General features: G+C 26.5%; 1 protein-coding gene across 1 annotated transcript; it reads right to left on the bottom strand.

Annotated features, from left to right (window-relative positions):
- Positions 1 to 14486: 14486 nt before the first annotated feature.
- LOC108330121 (ubiquitin-conjugating enzyme E2 28) lies at positions 14487 to 16953 on the bottom strand. Its single transcript, XM_017564661.2, has 5 exons — positions 16793 to 16953; positions 16478 to 16557; positions 15434 to 15561; positions 14886 to 14990; positions 14487 to 14808 (listed from the first exon to the last, which is right to left on the bottom strand). The coding sequence occupies exons 2-5, from the start codon at positions 16545 to 16547 to the stop codon at positions 14665 to 14667; spliced, it is 447 nt and encodes a 148-aa protein (XP_017420150.1). The 5' UTR covers positions 16548 to 16557; positions 16793 to 16953; the 3' UTR covers positions 14487 to 14664.
- Between the last annotated feature and the right edge of the window lie 359 nt (positions 16954 to 17312).

Genomic DNA, 17312 nt, shown 5'->3' with positions numbered 1-17312 from the left:
GTCAACTCTTAAAGGTCAACTATAAGTAGGATCGACTTAGTCGACGGTAATTTATCACTAATTTTTAAATTGCTTTTTTAATTAAAGTAGTTTAGCATCGGTCTAACTGACACTAATGTGTTTTTTATTTTAAAATTTATTTAATTTAGAGTCAGCTTAGCCAACATTATATTAAATCTATTTTTAATATTAGTTTAATTTTGATCGGTTTGGCCAATGCTTATAATAGTAACCTAAAAAAACTCTCATGCAATACCTCCATATTCAATAAATATAAATGAAAAGGGAAATGTTATAATAAATGAAGTAGATGAATGTAAATGAATGTGTATGAATGATATGAACATGAATGGAATAATTAGTATGAATGGATGAGATAGAGAGAAGAATGTGGATGAAGAAGATTAATTGGCAGGGAGGAGTAAATCACAAAAGTATTTTTTGATTTATTCATTAGTGATCAAACTCCACCTTCACATTAAGTTTTAAAAAAGTAACAGTCATGTGACCAATTGGCAAGTGAACCAAGTTAATTGTGGTATAGTCAAATAAGGGTTATTGTATCCATACGAAAGCAATAAGTATATATTGATAGTTGATTTTGGGATTTTTTCAGGAAATTTGGATAATAATAGATAATATATAGATTGGGTGGATTGGAGACTAGATCTAGGTGAAAATTTGATAAAAATGAATACAACAACATTCAACTACTTCAAATTTAGGTATGAAAAATTAATTATTCTAAGATAAAGTTCTAAATAATTGTACACAAATTCCTCTTGCAACAAGATTACTTAGCAACCTTATGGAGGTTCAATCCCAGAGACTTGCTCCATGGTTATAGATCTTTGTTTAACTTAACTAGATATATCCCAACGTTTGAAGATAATCTTGGGGTTAGATATTACTTTCCTTGTTCTCTAGTTCCTCTTGTTGTGTCTATTTAAGTCTTGAACAACTTACGTAATTCCTTGGCATAAGTTTTGTTCAATATTTGCATAAGATTTAGAATTATGGGGCCAAATGCCCAGTTTTATCCTTGGCAACTAGTTTTCTTTGGTTTGATTTAGTTAGTTCAGTTATTGAAACCGCATTCTTGACAACTTTCAACAACTAGATTATACTCTAAGGTATACCCTAAGACAAACATTACGAAATCAATGGAAAGTATAAACATTTAAGGGATTAATTGCACAAACAAAAAGAAAAAAGGAAGTTATCGTGCCATTATCACCATAGAGAAATCAACAATTCATGGAGCATAATACAAATTTATACCATTATTCAGTTGCTTCCTCACTCAATGCCTAAAATGAAAACATGGGATTTGTATTTATAGATTTTTTTCAATTGCGCTCAACTCCAGCTTTGGTATTCAACTACAAAGGTTTCCTTTTAACGACCTTTTGAGCACTCAACATCAGTTATGAAGCTTGAGCCGTTGTAGCTTTAATTGCCTTTCCTCGAGTGGGTGTTTTAGGTTTCCTCTTCACGAGGGTTCTTTTACCGCCTTTTTAGCACTTAGCACCGTTCTTAGGACTTAAGTTACACATCCTTAGATTCTTGTAAAAATTGTTGTAAATCACCAAGAAATCATTAGTTTCAAGTTTTTCTAAATTTCATTGCTCCATTATGTAGTTCTAATCTAAAGAGAGTTAATTCAATTAATTTTCTATCAAATTCATGCAAAATAAGTGTAAAAATGACATGCAAAGAATGCATAAATTGAACACTTATCAAAAATAAGGAGAAAAATATGGATGAAGACGATGAGAAAAAATGTAAAATATGTGTATGGATGAAAAGGATGATTGTGAATAAAGGAGATTAAAATAGGTGAACACTATAAGAAAAATTGATATTACCGACGATCCACTGACAACAAATATTCGTTGGTAAAATCTTCGTCAATAAATTTTACTGACAAAACATAAAGTTATGTGTGTTGGGTAAAAGAAGAAAAGGGAAAAGTAAAGATGAAGAAAGTATTGATGTTAGGGATAATTTCTAATCAGATTTGGCTGATAAATTTGTCTTTTTTGTTACCGACGAATAAATCTATTGTTAATAACAATTTTAAATTACGAGAGGATTTTATCAATGGATTTTAAGACATGTAATTATCGTCATATTTTATCATGAAAAAATTTGTCGATATTAAAATTCTTCGATAATTAAAATTTTAAAATTTGTCAATAAAATTTGTTAATAAATTTAAATTACACTCTAATTTAGTTTTACTAGTAAAATTTAATTAGTAATTATAATAAATTTTTTGGAATGAAAAGAGATAAGTGTGAATGAAACTTTGAGTGCAAGGAAATTTATAAATGTGAATAAAAATATGAGTTTAATGGAATTTACATAGTAAAACAATAAAATTGTGAATGAAGAGAATGTCGTCTTTAAATCCAAATCATTAAATTAAATATAATATATAATTTATATTCATTTTCATCAACACGCATAATTTGATCATATATTATTAAAAGTCGGTTTAATATATACTAAGTAAAATTAATATAAATAAAAATGTTAATTTTATTTATTTTTAATATATACTAAGTAAAATAAATAAAAATGTTAATTTTATTTATTTTTAATATTTATGTTAGTTAGTATTCAATCATTTCAGGTCAGCTTTATTTAGTTTTTGATATAAAGTTAACATATACTACATCAATACTAACTCATTTATTTTTAATGTTTATTTAAATTATGATAATTTATGAGTTTGCTAATTTATGTAATCTCTTAATGTATCAAATTTTAGTTGACAAAAAAATTCCTATTTATAAAGAAAGATATATTTTAAATATAGGATATTTTAAAAAAATCAAAAAAAATCAAAAAAATATTCAAATATCATTAACACTAAAACTTAGAATTCATAATATATAATGATATTTTTATCAACTAAAATTTGGTAAGGTTACATAAGTTAGCAAACCACTTTATTTATTTATAACATTTATTTTAATTAACATTAAATAAATCAAGACTAACTTGTTTTTAATATTTATTTTAATTTATATTTATTAAGTCAATATTAACTTATTTATTTTAATTAATACTTACTTAATCAATAGTAATTTATTCATAAATTCATTTTTAATAATTATTTAAATTAACTTATAGTTATTTATTAGAAAACCTTAAAAAAAAAGCCATTAATCCACACTTTTCTCCTCAATTTTGCAATTCTAGAAGAACAAACGCGTCTTTATAATTCCATTTTCAAGCTCTATTTTCTAGAAGAATAAAAGAGCAATTAAAAGAAAATATAGTGTAAAGTTGCGTTTACTTTAAATAATTTACGGAAATGCAAGGTTTACAAAATTGAAAAGCCGCAACTTTCTTAACAAAATAGAAAAGAAAATATGTGTAAATTAACATAATCAATTTTGTTTTCAATACAAGTGATAAAATTATATTATGAATTAATTATAAAAATATTGATATTATAAATAGTAATATCATATTAAAATAATAAATAAAATATATGTATTAATAGTGTACAGTATAAAATATTAACCGAGTGATTACAAACAACCAACCGGATATTCAGGTAATCTGTTTATATCTTATTCTGTTTATATTTTATTGGAGTTATATCAGCTTAGGATCCATGAGGTAAATTATAAATACAAAGTCAGGGCCGAAAGTCAGGTACGTTCCACTTACGCATTATTCACTCTAGGCTACTCTCAAACACTCAATAGTCATCATCATTCACTAAATATTGAAATAAGAGCCGAGGCTCTTCAAATCACACGCCTAACTTGAGCGTTGGAGTATCTTTTGCAGGTACATCCACCCTCGTCAAGAAGGAGACCGATCGGCTTGCGCCAACACCGATCGGCCAACGGTAGGAGTTTGGAAGCGAGCAAGCGACCCAGACGCGTCAGCAGGTTAGTCTCTCGGTCCCGCAAAATATCTATCGAGACAAATAATAAATAAATTTATCTCACTTTTTACTCATTTATATCTTCATCTAATTCAAAACTATCTTATTTCTATTTGTTTTACTCTATTTTACTCTCTTCCTTTTCATTATTCAATTCAAATAGACCAAACCTCAACACATATGTTCTTCCCAAAAAAACCTACAAGTTTGACCTTGCATCCAATTGTTTTATAAACAATCTATTTAATTAAGAAATAGTTCTGTAGTAGATTTTACTAAGTTGTTGTTCATTAAATTAGTCAAAAAGCCATCTAGTCGGGAGGTTGGGGAAGAAGATTACTAAGTTACAGCAGAAGAAAAGTTAGATGGAAAATTCAATGGGTAATAGTTACTGAAATAATGGTTATGTGATGTTACAACTTTCAAGCCTCGTGTCATGTCTTCTCTTCCTTTGCCCTTATATGTCACCACTTTCCCACACCTCCAATGTTTTTTCCTATCTTTTCATTTTTCTTTTCTTTCACCTTTTTTTTTTCTATTTAGAGTTCCTAAATTCTGATATTTTTCAAAATTTTCTCCTTCATTTTTTAATATCTACTTTTGGAAATATGATGATTTTCCAATTTTTCACTTTTTAACACATATTTTTATAAACACTAAAAACATTAATTGTGGAGCAAAATATTCTGGCTTCTATGTTCAACGGAAACAAGTATTAAACTAAATGTTGGTAGTAATAATATCTGATTTCCATACTCGAAAAATATTTATTGCAAGATGTGAATTTTTTAAATAAATTTCAATATTTTCAAAATTTAGTTCTTGAGTATCAATAATATTAATTACTTGTAGGGAAAAGGATCTTCTGATAACATTCTCGTGAAGCAAAACAAGTTGAACACACAATGCCCTATGAAAGTTATGAAGCAAACAAGACCTGTAAGAAAATAAAGGTTTCTGCCATTTTGACTTTTCTTCGTCTGAGAAGGGATAAAAAATTGACAATCCTACGTCTTAGTTGGTTAAAAAAATTATAATTACCATTACTTTAACATTTTTCTACTACATTATCATTACATATCAATTAACTTTTATTGCTATTTTTATTTCTCTTTCTACCTAAATTCATTCGAGTAATGAAATAAGAATATGGTAATATACTTTTACATTTCTTTAACATACAATATAAAATAAAGATTAAATAGTTATACAAAAATAAAATTTTGTATTTTTTTTAAAAAAATATTAAATAAATATAAAAAAAATTATGTGTCAAAATATCATTTATTTTTCAAATTCATCACCATAAAATGAAGGTTTATCACTGATTCTCTTAGGAAAAACGCAATCTTTATTAAAAATATTTTGTAACACAATTTGAAAGGTTTGACTGTTCCGAAGCGAACAGAAGACATAAGTAGATCACATGTTCTTGAAATTGAAGTCTTCTTCCATTATGGTAAACACTTGAATACTGCATGGTTTCTGAGGCATTGATGAGACATTTATGAAAACGGAATTTGACCTCTTCACTTGCATGCTGCGAAAAGCACCATTAATGCTAGTCAGGTAATACAAGGTATCGCTATCACTTTTCGCCACACAACGTGACACCCTCTCTCCAAAGGGAACGACAATTTCTTCCACACAACCTTTTTTTTCAATTTAAGACGAGAATCCGAGTTAAAAACAATACCCAAAAGTTTTATATGAAGTATATTTTCTGGCTGTTTGGTTCTCGAAAAACCAGAACATATTCCATTGGACTAAACAACAAAGACAGGTGTGTTTTTTTTAGGTGGTTGAATTTTTTGTAGGAAGAGAAAAAAAAACGATGATTTGTCTTGGTGTGGCATTCCTGATATGAGACAGTATAAAAGGTGAATTGCAGAAAGTGAAAGTTGGGAGTCCCCACGCATGATAGCGCAGTGTCAATTACCATCTTTAATGCCGCAAGAATAATGTAGACATCAAACTGGCGCAAATTTACTGCATACATTCTAGATGCATAAAATGCCAACCAGAACATTGCAATTTTAAATCAAACCATTCTTTCCAACACAACTCTGTCTTTTCGTTTTCCATGGCTTTTGGTAATGTGAGATAAGATAGCTGCATGTGCATGCTGCATCAGGTTTCATCCGAGAAATATGAGACTGACATGCATGATGTTTGGTTTTGAAGATGGAATCTGTCTGTTGGAACATTATTAAACTGAAAACTGTTTTATGGTTAATGATAGAGATTTAGTGATAAGCATGATGACGATGATGATGATGATGGATTTGATAAAATGTTTGGTGGAAGTGAAATGGTGAAAGAGAGGGACAAGTCGAGTGGGTTGCATTGTGGATGGCAATGTCTGCCCCCGAAACCCGAGAAAGTGGCAGTTAGTAGTCACTCTCAATTTGGCTTAACTGACATCATTTATTGCACACAACAAATCACACTTACACTTTTTCTTTGGATTTACCTTTCCAACTTTTTTTTTGTTGTATCAAACAGGTGAATTTCATTTCAAAATTACGTAGCTGGTTTATTTTTAAATAAATTATCGAAATAAGCGATTTTATCATAAGTGATTTTTAGTTATCGAAATAAAATCGTAGAAACATGTCAAAATTTCTGTTTAAGGTCAAATTCTACTTAATTTTATTAACATCAATCATACTGAAAATAACGATTTTGGTATTAACATTGAAATCAAATCAGTATCTCTTATGATAACTTTCATTAAAATTGATTTTGAATTAAAATCGTACTTGCAATCACTTCTTCCAAATTCATACTTTTATATTAATATATTTTTTATTTATTTCAAATTATAGAAGTCGATATCATATGACTTCATTCTTTCATATTTTACAATTATGTTATCATGTTTATAACTTTTATGTTTTTCTAATTTTTATACAAACTTATTTTTAAAACAATATTCAAATTTCTTTTGCTTTCTGAAATTTTTACATAATCACATATATTTTATAAATTCTTTATTTTGAAATATTTTTTAATAATTTAATTAATTAATAAAAATAAATTTTTTTATTTCTTTTAGTTTTTAAAATTTGTTATGTTTTTCTTTTAATTTTATAAAAAAACTCCTTTTTATTTTGAAATTTTAGACAATTTTATTTTAAAAAGTTATATTTAAAAAAAATATTTTTTAACAAATAAGTATAAGAATTTTTAATTTTAATTTATTAATCAAATCATTAAAAAATAATATTATATAACTATGATAATATAAATTTTAATTTCAGAATTTTAATAGTTCGATGAATAATTTTATATAGTAGTAAAATTATATAATAATATTTTCTCAAAAAATTTGTTAGTGAATTTGTAAGAACCTAGAAAATAGAGTATTACAGTTGATAGATGTTTTAAAATAATCAGACCAAGTGTTTTAAAGCTAAAATAATTCAATAATATAAATAGAATTTCTTAAACTTATCTCATTACTAAAAACACAAGTGGTTTTTCTCTAGTTGGCAAAGAGTGTTTAAACGGATTAACCGTGTGTAGTAACTTTGAGTGAGTTAGTTGTTCCATCACACAAGTGCAGAACTAGTCATGACTCGACATTTATACTATATCCTAATGGCCAAGTCTAAGTCTATGATATGATTAGGATGTTTGTTATACTATGTGTGCAGTGTGATATATGATGAAATTTTATTATTCTATATTGAGTTGTTATATCATTAGCTTACTCTTCTTATGTGTTTTGTGTTGTTTGTTCGTTTATATAGTTTTTCTTTTTGGCAATGATCATTTGGTGATGTGAACAAAAAGTGATGATGTTTCTATAATGCAAGTTTTGGATGGAGAATCAACATATATTTAGTACTCCTTAGATTAGTTTATTAGTGTATGGTTTTGATTTTCAGTTGGTTTGTATAGAAAGTAAAATTTGTAGTTATATTTTTGTATAACTATAATGAAACTTTATCTTCTTGATCTTGTTAACTATTATATTTTATTAAAATTTGATAGTTCTTCTATATAGTATTTATATTGTGTAAATTTTGGGATGTTACAAAATTAAAATTAAAAATATTCATATTTATTTATTCAGGAAATAAATTTTGTAAATATAATTTTAATAATAAAACTATCTAAATATTTCAAAATAAAAACTATTTTCATACAAATGTTTTTAAAAAGAGAACATAATTTTTTTTTAAAGATTAAAAGAAATAAAAACAAAATTTTAGTTCATTAATGAAATTATTAACAAATATCAAAAAAATAAAAAAATATATAATAAGTATATGATGGTATAAAAGTTTAAGAAAAGATAAACAAATTTAGAAAAACAATCGGCTATATTATTGAGAAACACTATAAAATTAAAATATATGTTTATATAAAAATTTAAAAACACTTTAAAGTGTATAAGTAATAAAGAATAAAAAAATATGATGTATTATAAATACGACTTTTATAGGTTAAAGTAAAAATAATATAAAACTGTAACAGGTGCGGGGTCGAAGTCAACAGTTGAATATCTTATAAGGTATAAAAGATTTGAATATTCGTCTTCAGGCTACCGTATTTGCAGTTCGTCCATTATTCTTGGATGTTATAAAAGTACTCGATGTAGTAAAATAGCATAATAAATACAAAATTATCTATTTATTACTTATATTTATAGATTTTTGTATGAGTCCTTAATTACTAACAACTTAATTACGTCCAATTGAAAATAATCACATTTTATCTTAAGTTGTTTAACATTAGGAATAATTCCTCTAACACTAGACTGTTTGGTCTAACTTCATGACTACTCGATAACATGTAGCTAAAATGTTTTTGTCTAATTAATAGTTGATCGTCTCGTTGTCTGGACAGTTATATGTACATTAGTACCTCAAGCCTGAGTTTGGACCAACTGGGAAAGGGGTTTGGAATAAGATTTGTGATCAACTCTCTGATCTTGTCAACGTGGTTTCAATCTCAAATGACTCATTTCTAGAATTCTGGATCGTTGGGAATTATTTAAAGTATATGATTGTATAAAAGTTTGAGAATGATAAACAAATTTAGAAAAACCATTAGCTATATTAGTGAGAAACAATACAAAATTAAAATATATGTTTATATAAAAATTTTAAAACACATAAAAACTATAAACTTTAAGTATATAAGTAATAAAGTATTAAAAAAACGGTATATTAGAAATACGACTTTTATAGGTTAAAATAAAAACAATATAAAACTGTAAATAGAAGACGTTAACATAAAATGCGACTTCGGTATATTTTTTTTATGATAACGTATAGAAGTCGTATTTCTAATATACGGTTTCTCTCTTTTATTCTTTATTACTTATATATTGGAAAGTTTATTGTTTTTATTTTATTTTTTAAATTTTTATGTAAGCATATCTTTTAATATTATACAATTTTTCAATAAAATAGTTAATGTTTTTTTTAAATGTTTATCTTTTCTTAAATTCTTATACAATCATATAATTTTTATTTATTTTTTATTTTGGGATATTTGTTAATAATTTCATTACTGAATTAAATTTTTTATTATTTTTTTTTCAATCCTTAAAATTTGTCATGATTTTTTTTAAAATATATATGAAAATAGTTTTTATTTTGAAATATTTAGATAATTTGATTATTAAAATTATACTTCATTTTAATTTATTGACCAAATTATCAATAAAATATTATTACATAATTTTAATAATATGTAAAAGTATTCATCGGACTATTAAAAGTCTGAAATTAAAATTTATATTATCATAGTTATATAATAATATTTTTAATCATTTGATTAATAAATTAAAATTAAAAATACATATACTTATTTTAAACTTAAAACTAAACGTTTTTATAAAATTAAAAAAAAAAGCATAAAAAATTTAAAACTAAAACAAATAAAAAATATTATTTTTTAATTTATTAATTAAATTATTAACAAATATTTCAAAATAAAAAGTATTTTAAAATAAAAAATAAAATATATATGATTTTATAAAATTTAAGAAAACATAAAAAATATGAAAAATATATTCAAAAATAAGTTTATATATAATAAAAAAATATATAAAAGTTAATAACCATAAAAAAGAAAAGAATGATAAAATATAAAAGAATAAAGTCGAATGATATCATTGCGACTTCTATAATTTAAAATAAAATATAAATATAAAATAATTAATATAAAAATAGAGAAAAGTCGTGAGAAAAAAAAAACATTTCAGTGCATAACTAAATTTCATACGATTTGAGTTCAAAATCAATTTTAATTTAAGTTATCATAAAAGTTGACAATTGTAACGATAATACTATAGTTGTCATAAAAGAGTCACAGAAGAGGAAGATTTTAATATTATTAAATGTAATTAATATTAATCAAATTAAATAGAATTTTATTTTATAAATAATGTACTTTTATAACTTCAATGGTCAAAAGTCATTCATAAACCTAACTACTTTTTTACAACAAAATTGTGTGAACGATTTGACTTCTTTAGGTATTTTTTTTATATAAAAAACTCAAATTTGTAAGTTTCAAATCTAATTCACTCAGATTAATAAAAAAATAATATAACATACTAAAAATATAGTATAAAACATATTACACATTCAAGAAAACAAGAATAGTTAACAAGACAAAAATTATAAAATTATTTACAGTCATCTAACATAATCATAAAGTCAACTTTATATACATTACAACATAACAAAACTATATACATATCTAAAGTCTAAGAAGACTACAATTATGTTGATCTCCTTCCGAGGGCTACTCCACGGTCAACTCATCACCCTCTACTCACATCCATAAATGATCATAACCAAGAATAACGCACGAGAACATACAAGCAAATCACAAACAAAAAAGGGTAAGCTAGCAAAACAACTATTTCATAATATATTTAAACATTCTAAACATTTCACTCATGATACACATATCACACCAAATCAACCAAACATTTTATGCATGACAATACTTTGACTTCACTATTCGGATTAGTATGAATATCGAGCTATGACACTTCGTGTACTTGTTGTGGTCAAATAGTTGGCCCACCCCAAGCCACCACACAAGGTTAGTCCGTTATCACTCACCTTGGGCCAAGGTAAAACCCCTAAACTAGGACCCTACTACTGTTCTCACGACATGCCTCACCCATCTCTACTTAAGAATGGGTAACCATTAGAATGTCAGGATAAACTCCAAGACTGAGCTTTCTATATTCATATTTACAACACATGACAACCATCCATAAGAAGTTTCTCCTTGGAACTCTTTTCCACCACTTTCATTCACACTTTGATAATCTCATAATACTTTACATCCAACATATGAAATTAATAATAAAATTGTTTAGGATCATAAAAGAACAATGAAAAACATAGATTATATATGTACAAGTGAATTTGGTTTAGATTAGTCAAAATTTCACATACTGGTAGTAATAATAGATTATATTATAATCTAATTTATTAAGGCAAGCCAAAATTCACATAAAACAAAACAGGACAAAACTGTTTGTTTTAATCGATTATATTAGTGACATAATCGATTAGACTAAAGTGTTTGTTTTAATCAATTAAATTTCATAATCGATTAAGCTAAAGTGTTAGTTTTAATCGATTAGATTATAGCCATAATCAATTAAAATAGAAACTATTGCTTAATTAATTAGTACGACTTTGGACTCTTTCTCCACAACTTTTATTGATCCCTAGAGTCTGATGAATACTGAGAAAACGTTCCTTTAACTCAAATTGACAACTTCAAACCAACTTACTAGCTTAAACTATACCAAAATCAATTCTATCTCACGTAACAATCAAATTCTGCAACCAATAGCATTTTATATCATTTCAAAAAATTAAATTATGATTATACGAAAAGAAAAATTCTTATACCGCTAAGGCTTCTTAATAAAATTAATAAAATGATAGCATAGATATTTGGATTTAATTTCAATGATTATTGATACAAAACATTTGTATTGTTAGCTTAAAAGATAATATTTAAAATATATTTTTAACATTAATTATCATAAAATGAAAGAATAATAAAATGTTTCCTCCTTGTAAATACTTCTATTTAGAACATTTTTAAGTATTTAATATAAACATTTTGGTACAAAATATAAAATATAATTGATCAGATTGTGAATCAAAACTCAACATAAGTCCATACAATTTATTAAACTAAAATATATTTTTAACTTGTATGAAATAACAATAAATGCTTATATTTTTTGTTCTTATTTGAAAATAATTAATTTTTATATACTACTTATGTGATAGCTGTTAATCATTCATTGATTATTTATGTATTAAACAAACAAATGTGATAATTACAGATGACAAAATGTTAACAAGTGATGTCTCCAGAGTTTGTTTAATTTTCAAATTTTTTATCTTATAATAAATATTAGAGAGTTACAATAATTATTCCGAATTAAAAAAAATGATAATTTTTTAAAGATAAAAACTCGTTTATTTCATGAAAACTAAAAATACATTCAACTTATTTTAATAATTCATTATACTACATTAAATTAGGATAATGATACTTTAATAATATTTTTTTGATAACATATAAACATCATCTACATGTCGTTCTGTGATTGATTCAAAATTATTTCACAATCAATAATAATAATCATAAACATCAATATAGATCAATCACAAAATGATAATGATATTAAAATATTATAAAAAAAATGTTGTTAAAATATTATTATTTATTAAATTAAGGGTAGGTATAAAAAGTAAATATATAGCTCTGAACAGAGAGCCGCGTGTTACATATATAATGCTAAGGTAAGTCTGACACTCATGAAGAGAGAGATACAGGATCACGAGATTTCTGAGGTTGTGTTTTTTATCTTTTAAACACTTTTATAATTATATTTTGTATAAAAAAATTCGTAAATTTTTTTTTATCTAAAAAGTATTTTTATTACCTTTGATAATGACTTTCTTTTATTACTATCATAATTTTTATTATTATCAGTGTAAAAAAAGTACGTTGAAATAGATATATTTTTTAAAAGTTACTGACAGAAGTAAACGATGCAAGCTATATATAGTAAAAATTTAGAAAATGACTTTAAGAATTAAAAACTATCATAAACTAACGGGTAATTTTTGAAAACTTAAATATTCTATAATTTAATTTCTTTTTAAAATAAGGTATAGAAAGAAAATCTTAGATAGTCATGTGAACAGATTGGTATTTGTTTTGTTTTGATCTATGAATTGATTTTGTATTTTGTTTTGGTAGGTTGTTCTGAAGTTTGTGTCTCAACCATGTCAACGTCGGTTAGGGGGTTTTGGAGACATGCCCGTGTAAATAAATTCAAATCACTCAGGGCCCATCTTTTTGGACCCTTTCAGAAAAACTTGTCTCCTTACCCTCCAAAAATTTACTGGTTTTTGCTATATACACTCCTCAACTTACATATATACCCTTTTCTTTCTCTACTTCAAATACTTTTCTCCCTATTCTCCTTCTTCCCTCTCTATCCTATTTTGTACCTCTTCTACTTGCACTACCTCGCAACTCTATCTTATTAAATAACAGATAACAATTATATTATAATAAATATTTTATTTATAGGTGGCATAGTAATAAATTGACCTGATTGTTATAATGTTAAAAATAATAATTAACATATTATTTATTGCTTTATTTTCATGGTCATGTATTGATAACAAAAATAATTTGTTAGCAACAATTTTATTTCTTGTCTTTTTTGTCGAAACATTTATCATTTCGGACGCCTTATTTTAATGTTGTATTCTGTATCTATCCAAACAAAAAATGCAGGTATCTGTTGTTAGGTTGAATTAAAAAGCACATGAAAATTTTGAAATAGCATTTTATTCCACGATTCTGAAAGGTACTTTTCAAAATTGCTTCAAAATGACTAATGCAATTATATCAATCTTAGTTATTCGTGTATGAAATGAATAATGTCAAACATTTATAAATTAAAAATATAATTTAAACAAGTTCATAAAAAAACCTCCATTTTCCCTACGAGGAAGAACTTAAATTCAATCCTATACATAAAATTGTCATTATAAAGACAGGTAAAGGAAGAACTTAAATTCAATCCTATACATAAAATCTATAGTAAAATGGGAGAGACAAATACAAGGAACCTAACAGATGTTAGAAGGACAAGGACTTCATTTTAAATTTAATTATAACAAGTATGAATATTGTCATTTCTTATAATATTGATTGCATTACCTTTTTCATTGTGTAGCTCACATTCTTTTTCTTCTATATCGATTATTTCTAAGAAAATTAATTATGAATTTCTGTCTAAACCAAATAATACATACCTCATTTGGTCCTATTATTTCCCCCTTTCGTCTAACGTAAAATCAGTCCTATGTACTTCTTGATAATAATCCATACATTTCTACATTAATTCAAATCACATGATGAAAGAAAAAGAGAGAGACATGGGTTGGATTATCATATTACATTTTCTCCAACAATTGAAGAAAACTAACATGATTCACAAGGATATTGATTTGTTTTTTAAAATATTAAATTTAAATGAAAATTATGCTGCATCTGGAACTTAATTTTTCAATTTTAAAGTTCAAAGGACTCGCATAGAACAGAGTACATACATATCATACTTGATTAAAATCAATTCAACACTATTTATTTACTAGTGTAGAAAGTGAGGTAAATAACTACCGAAGAGAACAAAGAAAATATGAAGTAGCAGATGAACCAATGACTTAGCCCATGGCATATTTTTGAGTCCATGACCGGGCAGTGGCCTCATACTTGGATCTATCAGTTTTGTACATATGAGCAATCTCGGGCACCAGAGGATCATCTGGGTTGGGATCTGTCAGCAGAGAGCATATGGACAAAAGGACCTACAAAATTTTAACATTTTTTAGTATATCACTGGCAACAAAATTAATAAATAAAAAGAAATTCTCAGATAGATTACCTTGGATATTGTGAGGGCAGGGCTCCATTGCTCTTTGAGAATGTCTAGGCAGATACTACCATTACTGTTGATATTAGGATGGAAAACCTTTGTTCGGAATGAAACCTTAACCAACAGATAATGAATACGTATTAAAAAACTTGCATTTGCAAGTGATTATGTCTAAAATCCTTGAATTTCTCTACTCACCACTAGCCATTTCTTTAACTGATAATGATTTAAAAATATAAAAAAATTAAACAAGAGTCCACAACCAATGATCTGATGAATAAATCAGATACATTTTCTTTATCCGCAAATCAGATACATTATCACACTGAAAGTCCACAACAAATAGTTTCAATCCACTACAATTGAAAATGCATTACCCTAAACTTAAATTGAAATTCAGTAATTTACAACACTTCAATGAAAAAATCTAATGAGATTAAAACTCTTGATACAAAAAAAATTCATAGTTAGCACAAGAAAAAGCAGTCTCAGTGCATCCATAGATATAAACATATACATAACAGAATTGTGAATAGAGTAGTAGAAATTTGATTTACCTTGGGTGGTTTGAAAGGATAATCAGGAGGGAAGTGAATTGTCACAATAAATACACCTCCAGCAAATGGGCTATCTGCAGGGCCCATAATTGTAGCTTGCCAATGGAACATGTCATCAGCTACTGGACCTGAATATAAAAGTTCAATTATTCAGACATTGACGGACAAAGAACAGTCCAAAAGTTCTGACAGGTTTTAAGCAAACGAGAATAATTGGGGTCCTATCTTAGTTCCTTACTACCATACCATGGCATTATTTTATTTCTTTACCCACAAAAACAATTGATGCATAACCAGGGATGAAGTCTTCAAAATTTTCTATTTTACTAGCAGAATTAGCAGAAGAGTCACACTGTCGGCTATATTCTATAGACTTTGATGAATGATTGTGTTAACTAGCAACACAAAAAAACAAAACCCCTAAAAGTGCATAGTCTCAGGCATGTACAAAATAGAGTAATCATAAAAAAAGCCGTCAAGCAATACTATAAAAATAAATAAAGAACGTAACAAAGTTCATCAAAGAGCAATATCGACCAACAATTGTTCAAGGTTTTAAATTGATGTCACAAGGATAGTTTTTTCATGCTCTTGGATATTCACGGAAGTAGCAGACATATATGGCCAATTTGGTCACAATTGTGGGCTGACACCCAAAATATCTAACACGAATAATCAACCATCACATTGAAAATTAGTATAGACAAATTGTGGATTGTTATAGACATCACTGTCGGAAATGCAGCCACAATTACTGTGGCAGACACCAAAAACCTTAACTTTGCGACTGAAATTGCAGCCACGGACCTTTTTTAAAATGGTGCACCCATTCCATAGTAACAGTCTATACCATACTACCAAAAAGCAGTCCGCAAAAAATGTAATTTCTATCCCAATTTAAAAAATTTTGAAACCACCGAAAATTGCTAATCAAAACTGAAACAACAACTACAACCATAACTTAGAAAACCTTAGTCTATACACTTGGCCAAAATCATATTTTTTCAACGAAACTAAGTAGCGGAAAAGAGCAGAGAAACATACCAGCACTGCAGGATGCAGGGGGATCTTTCTGCAGGTCCTTCAATTCCTTGTTGATTCGTTTGGTGGCCATCTGATCAACGCTGTCACAATTAAAAATTGCATTTATTTATACATAAGCACACACATATGCATTCACTTGGAATATCTTCACTATTATTTATCACAGTTAGACAACACATTAGGAGGAAAAAATCCGATGAGAATGAAATATTAAAATAGAAACTGATGATGGGATGTGAGTAATTTTGAATAAAAAGCAAAATATGGAAGGAGAGAAGTGAGAGATGGAAATGAAAAAGAGAAAATTTGACAGACCTTGAGTTGTGCTAGGGTTTGGGGTTTGAGTGTTGTGGAATTGGAAATAAAGGAAGAAAATAAAACAAGAGAGAATTTGAAAGGGTAGAAATTTAGAGCTGAAAAACCGAGCTCTGTGGCCTTCTTTTCTTGCCACGCACTGGGTTACCTGGCACTCCCCCAATACCAATGCACAACTTCATTCCTTTTTTTTTCACTATAAAACAAAATATTATTTAATCTTTATACCTTTAGTACTTAATATAACTTTAAAATAAACATCAAACTAAAATTATTTTATTCACTGATTTATGCGTAACTGATTATAATTAAAATGATTTTTATTTTGATAATTTTGTGAAATTATTTTTAAGATAATTTATTTTATTGAATGCATAACCAAATATTTTAAGTTAGAGAAGAATAAAAAATGTGTTTTTAAAATTTTAAAACTATTCTGTTTTAATTCAGAGAATTGAAACAGACAATTTTCAAATGATGAAACGGTAAGGTTTTTCATGCTTTGATTTAGTATCACTCG

Source organism: Vigna angularis, chromosome 1 (assembly GCF_016808095.1).
Source record: "Vigna angularis cultivar LongXiaoDou No.4 chromosome 1, ASM1680809v1, whole genome shotgun sequence".
Lineage (NCBI taxonomy): Eukaryota > Viridiplantae > Streptophyta > Magnoliopsida > Fabales > Fabaceae > Vigna > Vigna angularis.
Note: the sequence above shows the minus strand (reverse complement) of the source record. Positions and strands in the feature narration are given on the sequence as shown.